Here is a 13,929-nt window from a genome sequence, read left to right as displayed (position 1 = left end):
AGGAAGACAGAAGAGCGCATTGGTGGAAGGTAGACATGTGGAAGGTATGGTTAGGATTTTCTTATAGATATCAGATTTGGGGCTCGGCTACTTCAGGTCCATGGAGGAAGGAGTCAACTACGGCTGTCTGCTCGCTCTTCTTGGGTTTCTGCAGAGGTTCAGCTGCTACAGAACTCCCTTTACACCTACACCCTGTACTTTGGAGGGCTCCACTCTGCAACTCGGCCAGCCACATCCCTTGGCATGGCGAGGAGTTCGCAAGGCTGAGAGGATGTGCCCACTTGGAACCTGGGCCACCAGTACCCCCACTTCTTAACCATGCCTCGAGTACTGGGGATCCCTGGAATTCCCTCCCCAAACAGGCACCTTTCCTGCCCTTGATTCTAGGCCAGCTCCTTATCCCTCTGTGTCTGATGCAAAGAAGGCCGGTGGGTGGATGGGTTCCTTCCCTCCCTCCCTCGCTCCCTCCTTCCTTTCTTCCACAAGTATTTATTGAGCTCTTACTGCATGCAAGATGTGTAGGAAGGGCTCTGCTCACAGGGATGTGGGACAGGGTAGGGTCTGCTCTGTACTGCTTTCTCCCCTGGCCCAACAACCAGGGGAGCCACCCAACGCTGGCAGATCTGTGGGTTCCAGGGCCAGAAGTGTGCAGCACTGGGATGTGTTGCACCAAGGAGGCCCTATGTGACTTGTCATTCCTGGCTGTGGAGGAGGGGGTGTCTGCAAGGGCCCTGGGAGAAGCTTCTGAGCAGAATCAGCTCAGAGCTGGTTAGAAGTTGCAGACGCACCAGACCAGCACCAGAAGCATTGGACCACAGACCTGGGCAGCATTGTAGAGGCAGCCTGGAGGCAGAACGGTGCAGAGCTCAGGCAGGAGAAGAGGCTGCCGAGGAGGAGGAGGAGCAAGCTGGGAGGTGAAAGCAGGGGAGTGGGTGGGGCTGATCCTCCTCCCAGGGGGCTGGGGGTCGGGGCGGGTGCTGCACAGTGTCCAGTAAGATGGAGACTGAGGGGTCCTTTGCATGGAGAGCTAGGCGGGGTGGTGTGGGGCAGTGCATTTCACGGGAGCTCTGGGCATGGAAGCTGAGCAGTGGATGAGAAGTAGACACAGTGAGCATAAAAGCTTCTTAAAGGAAGTTTCTGGGACAGAGAAGAAGAGGGAGAGGAAGTAGTCAGAGCTCTGCAAGGGGCTTCCTGGGCCTTCCACGTGAATTCATCCATCCAGCCCGCTCTTCTCCCCTTTCCCCATTCTGCTGATTTCCCTGGAACTTTCTCTACAGAGTTCCCTTCAGCAGCAGTCACTTCTGGGGCACACTCGGGGTTGGGAGGGTGCTGCACTGGGACGGGGAACAGGAGCATGTGCGAGTTTTCTCTTGGACTTTGCACTGTGATCCACTCATGCTGATGAGCCACTGTGCCACTGATAGCTTAACGGTGGGCACTGTCTCGTGAGTTTACAGTGAATGACAGGTCAGGAGTTAGAACGTTTAGGCTAAGCTGCTTAGTCAAGTTGTTATCAAAAGGCACTAAAAGCCCTTATGCTTGGGTCTTACAAGCTTTCCAAAGGCCCAAGGCAATGATTCAGGCATGAAAAAGAATTAGACTCCAAAATACTGAAAGAAAACTGCAAAACAGGTGAGCGAATGGTGAAATATCTATTTCCACTCAGCTTTTCTGAAGCTATTTTGGATGAGGTGAGGTGGGGTGCAGGTGTGTGAACACGCTGGGTAAAGGGAGAGCGAGCATGCCTGCTCTTGAAAAGGGCCCGTTCGTTTTTCCGGGCATCAGCGCATCTCTGTCTGGTGAGGCTCTTTGCCACGTGCTCTGAGCTGTGATTTGCCCGGAGGAGGTGCAGGTGGTGCACGTGGCAACCAAACAGCTCGTGGTGCCAAGCTCTTTGTATTCATCACTCCCATGGCTTGATTTCCTGAAAGCATTCTGTCCCCAAAGACTGTGGAACGTGGACCTTTTAAACATTTGACTCCTTTTCATGAGCATTCAGAACCTTTGGCACCTCTCGAGATGCTAGCGGTGACCTTGGCCTCTTCACTCCGGCCTCACCTGCATGTTCTCTTCCCTCCCCAGCTGGACACGCCCCTTAAAGAAGGTGACTCCCTTCTGAGAAGCAAGATCCCTTCCTACAAGGAAAGACCTTGTCCGAAGTAAGGGGGCTGGGTCACCCCAGGTCCCTCCAGCCTTCTCTCGTAACAGCTGAAGTCCTCCACCCTCAGCTCCAGGGAACCTGGGATGTCTGCCATTGTATGCGAAAATATTTTATATTCATTGGCATTTGTGGCAAAGAAATTTGGGGCAGCTCTGGTTTTACCATATTTTTGAAGGAGTCTGCCACCACGGTAGGAGCAACTGCCCACCCACTGTCCAGGGTCCCCTTAGCTGTGTGACAACTATGACCTGTGAAACGATGGTTCCCAATGCGGTGTTGGAACTCTCTCCAATTCCAGCACATTCAAATTCTTGGTTTTTTCTGGAGACAGGACTGCCTAGTGGTGCTGTGGGTGACGTCCCCAAGCCTCTCTTCCAAGTTCTCTGCGGGGACCCAAACCTTCCCTCCTGATCTGGACCTGGCCCTCCCTGGCCCCCACCTCAGTGACTCAGGCCCAGACAGTCACGCTTCACCCTCTGTCCCTAAGTGTCCTCAGATGTGCCCTGACTGCCAGCCTTTCATGGCTGGGGACCCACCCCACATCCTCTCTCTTGCCTACAGTTTATGTCCCACACAGATGCCAAAATGTCTATGAAAAATGAAACTCTAACCACACCCACCCCATGACTTAAAACCTTTCTGCTACATGCAAGTTACAGTCCCAGCTCCTCCCCAAGACTCCTCATGTCACGGACACTGTTAGCCTCTCGGCGGCACCTCTCGGCACCCGCCTTTGGTTCGTGCCCCAGACTGTGATGTGACTTCATCCGCTCCTCCTGCCCTCCAGGCTGAGTCAGGGTCCCATCTTCCCTCCTGTCCTCCTGTCCCGGGCACAGCTCTTCCCGGGGACACTCCCACATCACAGTATAACCTAGGGGACGCACCCACTTTCCCTGTGGCTGCTGAGCGTCTGGAGCCAGGCCGTGGGTGGTTGTTCCCACTTTTGTTTCCAGGGCCGAGGGCAGATGCAGGTGTGTAGGAGATGTGCAACATGCAGTTGCTGACTGCAGCCGTGAGACAATGCAGAGCGACTGCATAGCTGAGAACCTTTTACCAGAATTTATATTTGTCATCAGAGCATGGGGAGATTTATAGGAGCTAGCATTTGAGAGTGACCATTTGGCAGACAGTGTTCTAAGCCCTTTCCATGTAGCAAGTCATTTCATCCTCATAACAATTGCCAGTGACATACTGTACCATGGTCTACATTTTGTCAAATGAGGAAACTGAGGCAGGAAGGCTGAGCTTTTCTCCAACATGCTATCTCTGTTGAGGGACTTCCTGACTTGGACAACTTTTCAACTACGAGCACTATGAAGGCCAGTCAGGGTTGGTGGAAATTTCTGTGTTTTTTGAGGGCATGATGGAGTTTGTGTTGGGTTGTGTTGAGCTGTGTATGGATTAATCTTGGGTGCATCCTTTTCCTCCTTTCCTTCTGATGTCCTCACTGCCTTAGGTCATGTGACCCTTAATGCCCACCTCAAGGCTCAGTGCTGACCCCTTGCCCCAGGGTCCCAGACACTGACATGAATTCATATAGGCCACTGCTGAGGGGAAGGGGTCACTCCCACCTCCTTGTTCCTTCCCTGAGCAGTTCTGGGGCAGAAGTGAAACCTGGGCCCATGGACTTGTCCCCCTTTTTCATACTCTGTTAGAGAAGGAAGGCATCTGAGGTCATCCGACTCATTGCTGCCTTGTGCAGGTGAGGAAACTGAGGCCCAGGCAGGAGTCATGTCTGAGATCACCCTGCCTTGTGGTGGCAGGCCACCAGCCTTGGACCGGTGATGATTAAACATAGTCCGTACCCAATTAACTTGGAATTATGTCTCGAGACACTCTCTGTATAAACTTCAGTCTGGCATCTGCCACTTCTTGTCCTCGGCCTGATTAATAATCAGACAAGCCAGATCTCGTAACTAAATGAACTAACAGCTGGCAGTGTTCAGCCGATTTCATAAGGTCCCTACTTTGTTGTTGATGAGCTAACCTGAGGAACTGATTGGCCTGGAACTAGTAATTGAGGAGCATTTTAACCCTTTATTTTTGTTATCTTTAGCATAAAGACTTGCAACACACTTCCTTGCAGTCACAAAAAGAGGTAATAAGTCAGTTGGCAAGTCTTCAAAGGCTTCTATTTTATTTTATCATCTGAATATAGTTTAGAGGTAAATGTGGTAATAATACAACTAATCTGGGCTAATTTGGGAGGGGGCCAATTTATGTGAATGAAGCATCAGAATTACAGGATATTGAAGGAATGCAGTTTGACCGCTCTGAGGTAGGTTTTAAGGCTTGAGCCGGGCTTAGGGATAATCGTCCTGATACTGGAGGTGAAGTGGAGAGACTACGAGTGAGTGTGTCTCACATGCTTAGAAAATCTTTTATTTTTCTGTATTTGTTTAAAAAGCACATTGTAACATCTTTTATACCTTTTAATATAACTCCTTAAATAGCACATTTTCCAGCTAATATTCAAATGAGTGCATGTTATTAGAGTCTATGTTATATTAAAATATTTTGTGTTTGCATATCTACTTTCTTAGAACTAGAGATAAGAATATAGGTAAATTTGGGCCGGCCCGGTGGTGCACTGCTACAGTCCGCCGCTTGGGAGCTCGGCGGCGCTCCCGCCGAGGGTTCAGATCCCACATACAGACCGGTTCCCGCTCACTGGCTGAGCGAGGCGCGGGGGCAACACCGAGGGTTGCGATCCCGTTGCCGGTCCCGGTCTGGTACAGGCGCGACACTGAGGGTTGCGATCCGTTGCCGGACACGAAAAAAGACAAAAAAAAAAAAAAGAATATAGGTAAATTTAATCTCCTGTAAAAATTAAAAGGCAGATTTTTTTTCAAAGCATGGAATTACATGGTGTACTCTGGACATTGCCCCCCAAGGTCAAGTGTGGGGCTGGGGGGAGACACCTATGTCTTGAGTTCATTTTTTAATTCATTCCATGAGACTGTATTAAGGGCCTCTATATTTCAAGCATTGTGCTGGATCCATGGGTGCAGAGATGAGTTCCTGCCCTCCTGAGGTTTCCTGTCCTGGGGTAGCTACAGGAAAAGGTGCTCGGGGCTATGGCAGGATGCACACAGGTTGCTGGGGGTCCAGGGGAGGAAGCCAGGCAAGGGGTTTGGGAGGTCCTGGGGCAGAACCTGTATGCTTTGTTAGGGAGTTTGAATTATTCCCTGGCCCACTGGGGAGCCAATGAAGGTGTTTTGAGTAGATCATTTGGTAATGGTTTGTAGGATCTCTGGACTGATTGGAAGATGTAAATCCATGAGCAGAGAGACCAATAGGAGCCTTTTGCCATAATGAATGCAGGAAAGAGCTGGAGATTGCTTGAGCTAAACCGGCCTCGACAGTGGCTGGGAGTGAACTGGGTGGCCTTGACGATGATCTAAGGAGACAGACTGGCCAGGGCTCAGGGAGAGAGCAGCTCTGCGGGGTGGCGGTCTTGGGGTCATCGATCCCATGTCTCTTGTTGGGCAGGTGCCACATAGATTTGTAGCAGTGCTGTGCCCGTCACTGCAGTGAGGAGCATGGGGGAACGTAAGTTTGGTGGAGCGAGAATGAATTTGGCTTTTGGTGCCTATTGACTTTGAGGTACTAGGTGCCCTTGCGTGGATTTGTGCAGAAGTTAGCTGGAGATACGGGACTGGAACTTATATGTCATTGTGAGGTCCCCATTCAGAAACGTGTAACAGGAACATTCAGAAAGAAAAAGAGGCTATATTGAACATTAACTTTATTTGGGCTTGAGAGGTCAGAAAGGCAGGCAAAATCGAGGGATGTGTGTATGTGTCTGTGTGTGTGTGTGTTTCTCTTTCACATTTGATACTATTTTAGTGACTGTTGTAGATAAAGGGATGGGTATGCACTTCTTCTAGACTTGCTGTATTGGGCAAGTTGCTAATCTGATTCCACCCTTGCCATGTGTGTGGACAAAACCTTATGTAAATAAAATAAGAAGTCATCAGGACCTCAGTTAATATGGAGCCCTATCACTGACCAATGCCTGTTGTAGCTGATGCTTTGTTGATGTGGCCTTTTAAACCACTCAGAGGGGCTGTGATGTTTTCTCCTTTTTCTTTTGTCATAAGATTAATACATGCTCATTGTAGACATTTTAGAAAGTATAGAAAGCCCCAGAGAAGGGAAAACCACCCAACCACAAGGACCAATCCAATTTTAATATATTATTATGATTTCTTTCAGTCTTTTGGGGTGCGTTTCTCTACCATATTGTACAAACAGTTTAGCGTCTTGCATTATAAAATGAAGGCATGACCTTTGAGCTGACCTCGAAGTATGTGTGGACTTTTGCAAGTGGTTCCTTGCAGCAGGGTATATTCCAGGAGGGGAACAGACTGGCACAAGCAGAGGGAAGATGATCTGGGGTCTAGTGAATAGTCTACCTTGGATGGAGACTAGATTTGGGGGGAATTCAAGTGACGTATATTGGAGCAGATGATGGAAGTTTTTTTTAATCTTAAGTTGTTGAGTTTATCCCCAATTCTGTGAAAAATCTTCATCCCTCCCCTTCCCTCCATTTTCTTACCAGAAGCCAAACGCAATAATATTAGTGATGCCACCGACTAATCCATCAGTGTGGCTTTGGGTGGGGCACAGGGACAGGTGGGGTGTCACTGTTTTTTATTTTAGAGATTTGCTGGATAGTAACATTTTTTTTTGTCTTGTTTCTGTTCCTCTATTTTTCTAGGAGAATATGAAAGTGTTACTCAGACTTGTTTGTTTCATAGCTCTGCTGATTTCTTGTCTGGAGGCTGGTAAGTGAAGCATTTCCTTGTGTTCTTATCTAAGAAAATCTGGGCTTTGGAATACATGAAGTACCTCCCCTAGTAGAGGCATTTTTCTTACCTGTTTCTGTTGAATCCCAGGACACAGAGCCTTCTGGTTGGTGAACTGAACTGCTGGAAGTTCCTCTCGGCCTCTTTACCTCTTATTCTTTCACTTACAGATTGAGAAACTGAGGCCCTGTGAGGTTAAGGGCCCAGAAGTCACGTAGTTAGTTTTGGATCAAGAGCTAAAATCTAGGTCTCCAATGTCTAGTTCAGGCCTCTTCCCACTTGGTTGTTGATGAAGAATGTGATGCGGAAAATCCTGGCTTTCATTTTGAAAAGGTGTTATTACCCGTACTCGTTATGAACCCACACCTCGAAACCATGAAGAGGCAGTTTTTGTTTTCTCTTGCTATTCTTCATTTTCTCTTTTCCCTTTTCCTCCCTTACTACAAATTTATTGAGCCCTTACTGTGTGCCAGTTACTAGCTTCTGGGAACATAGCAGTGAATAATCCAGAGAGAAGTGCCTGCCTGCGTGGGGTTATATCTCACAGAGGGGAGAAGCAATGCATTAGATAAGCAAATATATTTTATGTCACATGATGATAAGTGTAGGGAGAAATAAACAGGAATGGAGGGTATAAAGTTCTGGGATTAGAATGGGCAGAAGGTTAAATTTCTGATAGTGTGGCCAGGAAAGGCCTCACCGAGAAATTGACTTTTGAGCTGAATCTGGAGGAGGAGGAGGGAGTGGGGAGCTATACAGACACCAGGTGGGAGGGCAGAAGTATCTAGGCTGTGTGTGTGAAGACCCCAAGGCCAAGAGTACCTGGCATATTCCAGGAACTAAACTATCAGTGTGCCTGGAGCATAGTGAGAGGTGAGGGAAGTCGTAAAGAGCAAGGTTATTTGGATATGCGGGGATGGTGGAGGGTTGATTGTGTAGAACCTTCCAGACCTTTCTAAGGATCTTGCTATTGTAAATCTTTTAAATTTTAATCCTTCCAATAGGTGTATAGTGGCATCTGATTGTGGTTTTAGTTTGAATTTTGCTAATGATATTGAGCTTCTTTTCATGTGCCTATTTGCTATCCATATATGTTTGGCGAAATTTCTAAATCTTTTACTCATTTTTTATTGGGTTATTTGCTTTCTTATTGTTGAGTTTTGAGGATTCTTTATACATTCTAAATAGAAGACCTTTATCATATATGTGTGTATTAGTCCATTTTGTGTTGCTATAACAGAATACCTGAGACTGGGTAATTTATAAAGGAAGATATTTATTTGGTTCACGATTCTGGTGGCTGGAAGTCCAATATGGGGCAGCTGCATGTGGTGAGGGCCTCAGGCTGCTTTCAGTCATGGTGGAAAGTGGAAGGAGACCCAACGTGTGCAAGGAGATCACATGCCAAGAGAGAAAGCAAGAGAAGGAGATGGAGGAGGGTGCCAGGGTGCTCTTATAACAACCAGCTCTCAAGGGTGCTGAGAGAGCAAGAACTCAGCCACCCCTGAGGGAGGTCATTTATCATTCATGAGAGATTTGCTCCCATGATACAAACAGCTCCCACTAGGCCCCACCTCCCAAAACTGCCACATTGAGGATCAAATTCCAAAGTGAGTTTTGGAGGGGCAAACATCCAAACCATAGCAATGTGATTTGTAAATATTTTCTCTCAGAATGTGGTTTCTCTTTTCATTTGCTTCTGGTGTCTTTCAAAAAATAAAATGCTTAATTTTCATGAAGTCCAATTTATTCTTTTTTATTTCTTTTATGGATTGTGCTTTTGGTATTAAATCTAAAAAATCTTTGCCTGATTGTAGGCCACAAAAATTTTCTCCTGTTTCCCTCTAGATGATTTATAGTTTTAAATTTTGCATGTGGTTCTATGACTCCTTTTGATTGACTTATAGACATTGTTCTATGGAGTTATTTTTTTTAAATCGTATAGGAAAAAAAGAGAAGTTACAAGCCAAAAATACTTATTTTTCAAAAAAAATATATTTACCTGTATAGTTTCCTTTACTGGTGTTTCTTATTTCTTTATGTGGATTCAAGTTACTGTCTAGGTTCTTTTATTTCAGCCTGAAGAATCCCTTTAACATTTTTTGTAAGGCAGATCTGTTCATTATGAATTCTCTTAGCTAATGTTCATCTGTGAATGTCTTCACTTATCTTTCATTTTTGAAGGACAGTTTTGCCAGGTATGGAATTCTTGGTTGACAGGTTTTGTGGGTTGTTGTTGTTGTTGTTGTTTTTTCAGCCTTTTGAATATGTCATCCCACTGCCTTCTGGCCTCTGTGGGTTCTGGGAGCCAACTGTTAATCTGAATGAGGCATATATCTCTTACTGCGTTCAGTACACACTCTTTGTCTTTCTGTATTTTGACTATGGTGAATCTAGGTGTATATCTCATTTAGTGTGTCCTACTTGTAATTCTTTGAGCTTCTTGGATATGTAGATTAATGTTTTTCATCAAATTTGGGAAATATTTGGCCATTATTTTTTCTAATATTTTTTCTGACCCTTTCTTTTTCTCTTCTCCTTCTGAGACTCCTCTATGCACATGTTGGCATGCATGATGAAACCACACAAGTCTTTGAGGCTGTTTAATTTTCTTGGTTTTTTTTCAGATTGGATAATCTTCTAATAATAAGTTGACTTATCTTAAAGTTTACCAATTCTTTCCTTTCCTAGCTCAAATATGCTGTTGATACCCTTTAATTAATTTTTCATTTTAGTTATTGGATTTTTCTACTTCATGATGTCTACTTGGTTTCTTTGGTGATTTCTTCTTATTGGTATTCTCTACTTCATGAGGAATTGTTGTCATACTTTCCTTTAATTCTTTGGACTTAGTTTTCTTTAGTTCTTTAAAGCTGATTTAAGGACTTTATTTAGTAAGTCTAACATTGGACCCCTCTGGGACAGTTCATATTGGCAGGTTTTTCCCCTGTGTATGAATCATATTTTCTTGTTTCTTTGCATGTTTTGTAAGATTTTCTTGAAAATTGGACATTTTAGGTAGTATAATGTTGCAACTCTAGAAATCAGATGCTCCACCCAACACACACAAGGTCTTCTATTATTACTAATTTTTTATTGTGGTGGTTGTTGCTGCTGCTTCTGTTTATTTGTTTAATGACTTTCCTGGGCTAATCCTGTAAAGTCTGTATTTTCTGTAGTGTATGGCCACTGAAGTCACTGCTTTGATAATTTAATGGTCAGCTAATGATTAGCCAGAGATTTCCTTAAATTCCTTGACCCAATAAGTTTTCTACCCTTTGATGAGGGACTCTGTGTGTCTTGGGCATGCCTTCAACACTTAGGCTGTTTACAACTCTACCTTAGCCTTCACTTCCTGCTTGTGTATGACCTAGAATCATTCAGAAGTGAGAGACTGGTGACTTCTCTGCTCTTTTCTGGGGATATGCACATCCCTGTATACATGTGCACCATTCTAAATTACCTAGGAATGTGTCAGAGCTTTTTAAAGCCCCTTATAGGCTATGGCTCTCATTTGCCCCAACTGGTATGGTAGCCTCAGACAGCTGTAATGTTCAACAATTGATACTGAGTTTTTCAACAAATACTCTGGGGATAGGGCTTTTCCTGTGGAGCCCTTAGTCAGGTCAATAACAACACCACCCTATGAATGAGACTTCCAGGAACCACAGATCAGGTCAAAGAGTGGCAATTATCTGGGAATGGGACTTTTTGAGGAGCTTCAAACCTGGTCTGTTCTTGCAAGCCTGCTGCCTTTCACGAAGCCTACTGTGTTTGCAAAGCTACTAGTTTTCATGGGTATCGTGGAGCTGGGAAGAGGGGGATGGAAGTAGTTTAAATTACAAAGCCACAAAACCTGCTTTTAAGGAGGTATGATTTATGGAGACACTCACTCCACCATTTTGGAAATCCTGCCTCCAAAGTTCTTTTGTGAACAGGGATATCCAATTTGTTGAAAAGCCTGTCTTTTCTCTACTGAATTTCTCTTGTACCTTTGTCAAAAATAAGTTGAATATATTTGTGAAACTTATTTCTGGAATTTCTATTCTGTTCTAGTGACCTACTTATCTTTATGCAAATACTATACTTTCTTAATTGCTTTAGCTTTATAATTAGTCTTGAAATAAGGCAAATTAACTCCTCCAACTTTTTTTTAATCAAAGTTGTTTTAGGTAATTCTATATAAATTTTAGAATCAGCTTGTTAATTTGTGCGAAAAACCCTGATCAGATTTTGATTGGGATTGAAGTGAATTTAAATAAATTTGGAGAGAACTGAAATCTCAACAGTATCATGTTTGATCCATGAACAGAGTATAAGCAGTCTTCAAAAAGTTCATGGAAAGATTCATATTTTTTAATTCTATTTTTCCAAAAAAAATTTTTGAAGTCTCCGTATTTAAATCTTGTTTAGTTTGTTGAAGTAACATTTTGTAGTTATCATTGTATTGGAATTACATATCATTTGTCAGATTTATCCTTAATTTTTTATATATTTTGATGCTATTGTAAATTATTTTCCTCTTAACAATTCAATTATTATTAGTAGTAGTATTTATTTGCTTTTTTATTGTTGTTTTCTTCTCTTTTTTAAGTCCCACATATGATTGAGAACATGTGGTATTTCTGTGCCTGGCTTATTTCACTTAACATAACTTTCTCCACATTCATCCATGTTGCTACATGGATTGTTTTCTTTGCTGTGCAGAAGATTTTTAGTTTGATAAAATCCGACTTGTTTATTTTCACTTTTGTTGCCTGTGCTTTTGAGATCTTATTCATAAAATCTTTATCTAGTTCTATGTCCTGGAGCATTTCCCCTGTGTTTTCTTCTAACGGTTTTATAGTTTAAGTCTTACATTTAAGCCTTTAATTCATTTTTAGTTTATTTTTGTATATGGTGAGAGATAGGGGTTTAGTTTCATTCTTCTACACTTGAATGTCCAGTTTTCCTAGCACCATTTGTTGAGGAGGCTGTATGACTTTAGCACCTTTGTCAAAGATCAGTTGCCTATAAGTATGTGGATTTATTTCTGGGTTATCTATTCTGTTCCAGTGGTCCAAATGTCTGTTTTTGTTTTATTTTATTTTTGATATTGCTTTTTAAATTTTTATTTTTCATTATTATCATATTCATTCTTGCAAATCATAATTTTTCTTTATGCCCTTTACCCAACCTATCACTCTCCAGACCCTCCCTCCCTCTCCCCATCTCTGGTATACTTAGGTTTGTTCTCTCCTTCTGAAAGTTCATTGTATTGTTGTGGTTTGTTTATTTGTTTGCTTGTTTCTTTCTTTCTTTCTGTTTTTTCTTTCTTTCCTTCCTTCCTTCCTAGTATCCAGTTAGGAATGAGAACATGCAGTATTTCTATTATCTTGTTTGGCTTATTTCACTTAACATAATTTTCTACAGATTCATCCATGTTGCTGCAAATGGCAGAATTAATCTTTTTTATGCAGCGGTATTCTATTGTGTATATTTACCACACATAGGTTGGTTCCATATTTTGGCTATTGTAATAGCTTTGTAATAAAATTTGAAGTCAGGTAGTGTTATGGTCCAGCTTTTTTTTTTTTTTTTTCTTCTTAGGATTGCTTTGGCTATTTGCAGTCTTTTGTTGTTCCATATAAATGTTAGGATTGTTTTTTCTATTTCTGTGAAGAATGTCATTTGCATTTTGGGGGTATTGCATTGAATCTGTAGATTGCTTTGGGTAGAATGAACATTTTCATGGTTAATTCTTCCCATCCAAGAGCATGGTATGTTTTTCCACCTTTTGTATCCTCTTTAATTTTTTTCAGTAGTGTTTTGTAGTTCTCATTTTAGAGATCTTTCACCTCCTTGGTTAAATTGGTTCCCTGACATTTTATTTTTTTGGTGACTATTGTAAATGGGCTTGCTTTCTTGATTTCATTTTCTGCTAGTTTGTTACTGGCGTATAAGAATGCTGCTGATTTGGGGGTGTTGATTTTGTATCCTGCAGCATTACTGAAATTGTTAATCAGCTCTAAGAGTTTTTTGATAGAGTCTCTAGGTTTGTCTGCATATAAGATGATGTCATCTGCAAACAAGGATAGTTTGACTTCATCTTTTCCAGTCTATGTGCCCTTTATTTCTTTCTCTTGCCTGATTGCTCTGGCTACTATTTCCAATACAATGTTAAATAGGAGTGATGAGAGTGGGCATCCTTGTCTTGTTCCTGTTCTCATTCACGATGATACCGGTGGTGGGCTTGTCACAGATGGCTTTTATTGTGTTGAGATAATTTTCTTCTATACCTAATTTGCTGAGTCTTTATAATGAAGGGATGGTGAATTTTGTTGAATGCTTTTTCTGCATCTATTTAGATAATCATATGGTATTTGTCCTTGATTTAACTGATATGGTTTATCACATTTATTGTCTTGCGTATGTTGAATCATCCTTGCATCTCTGGGATGAAACCCACTTGATCATGGTGTCTAATTTTTTTTGATGTGGTGTTGTAATCTGGTTGCTAATATTTTGTTGAGCAGTTTTGCATCTATTTTCATCAAGGATATTGGCCTGTAATTTTCTTTTTTTGTTGTATCTCTATCTGGCTTTGGTATCAGGGAGATGCTGGCCTCATAGAATGAGTTTGCAAGAAGGGATTCTCTTTCAATTTTTTGGAATAGTTTGAAGAGGAGTGGTATTAATTCTTCTTTAAAAGTTTGATAGAGGGCCGGCCCGGTGGCGCACTGGATAGTGCGCCGCTTGGGAAGCGCGGTGGCGCTCCCGCCCGAGGGTTCGGATCCCACATGCGGACCGGTTCCCGCTCACTGGCTGAGTGAGGCGCGGGAGCAACGCCGAGGGTTGCAATCCCGTTGCCGGTCCCCGGTCCGGTACGGGGGCAGCACTGAGGGTTGCGATCCGTTGCCGGACACGGAAAAAGTCAAAAGACAAAAAAAAAAAAAAAAAAAAAAAAGTTTGATAGAA

At 43.1% G+C, this 13,929-nt stretch overlaps 1 protein-coding gene across 1 annotated transcript in view; it reads left to right on the top strand.

Annotated features, from left to right (window-relative positions):
- Positions 1-4,418: 4,418 nt before the first annotated feature.
- The window catches only part of LOC103581346 (interleukin-1 receptor type 1-like), a 24,911-nt gene continuing 15,400 nt past the window's right edge, over positions 4,419-13,929 (top strand). Inside the window, exons 1-2 of the mRNA XM_008563206.1 lie at positions 4,419-4,439; positions 6,885-6,951. Coding sequence (XP_008561428.1) covers positions 4,419-4,439; positions 6,885-6,951 — 88 coding nt within the window. The remainder of the gene's footprint in view (positions 4,440-6,884; positions 6,952-13,929) is intronic.

This window comes from Galeopterus variegatus, unplaced genomic scaffold, assembly GCF_000696425.1.
Source record: "Galeopterus variegatus unplaced genomic scaffold, G_variegatus-3.0.2 Scaffold12838, whole genome shotgun sequence".
Classification (NCBI taxonomy): Eukaryota; Metazoa; Chordata; class Mammalia; order Dermoptera; family Cynocephalidae; genus Galeopterus; species Galeopterus variegatus.
Note: the sequence above shows the minus strand (reverse complement) of the source record. Positions and strands in the feature narration are given on the sequence as shown.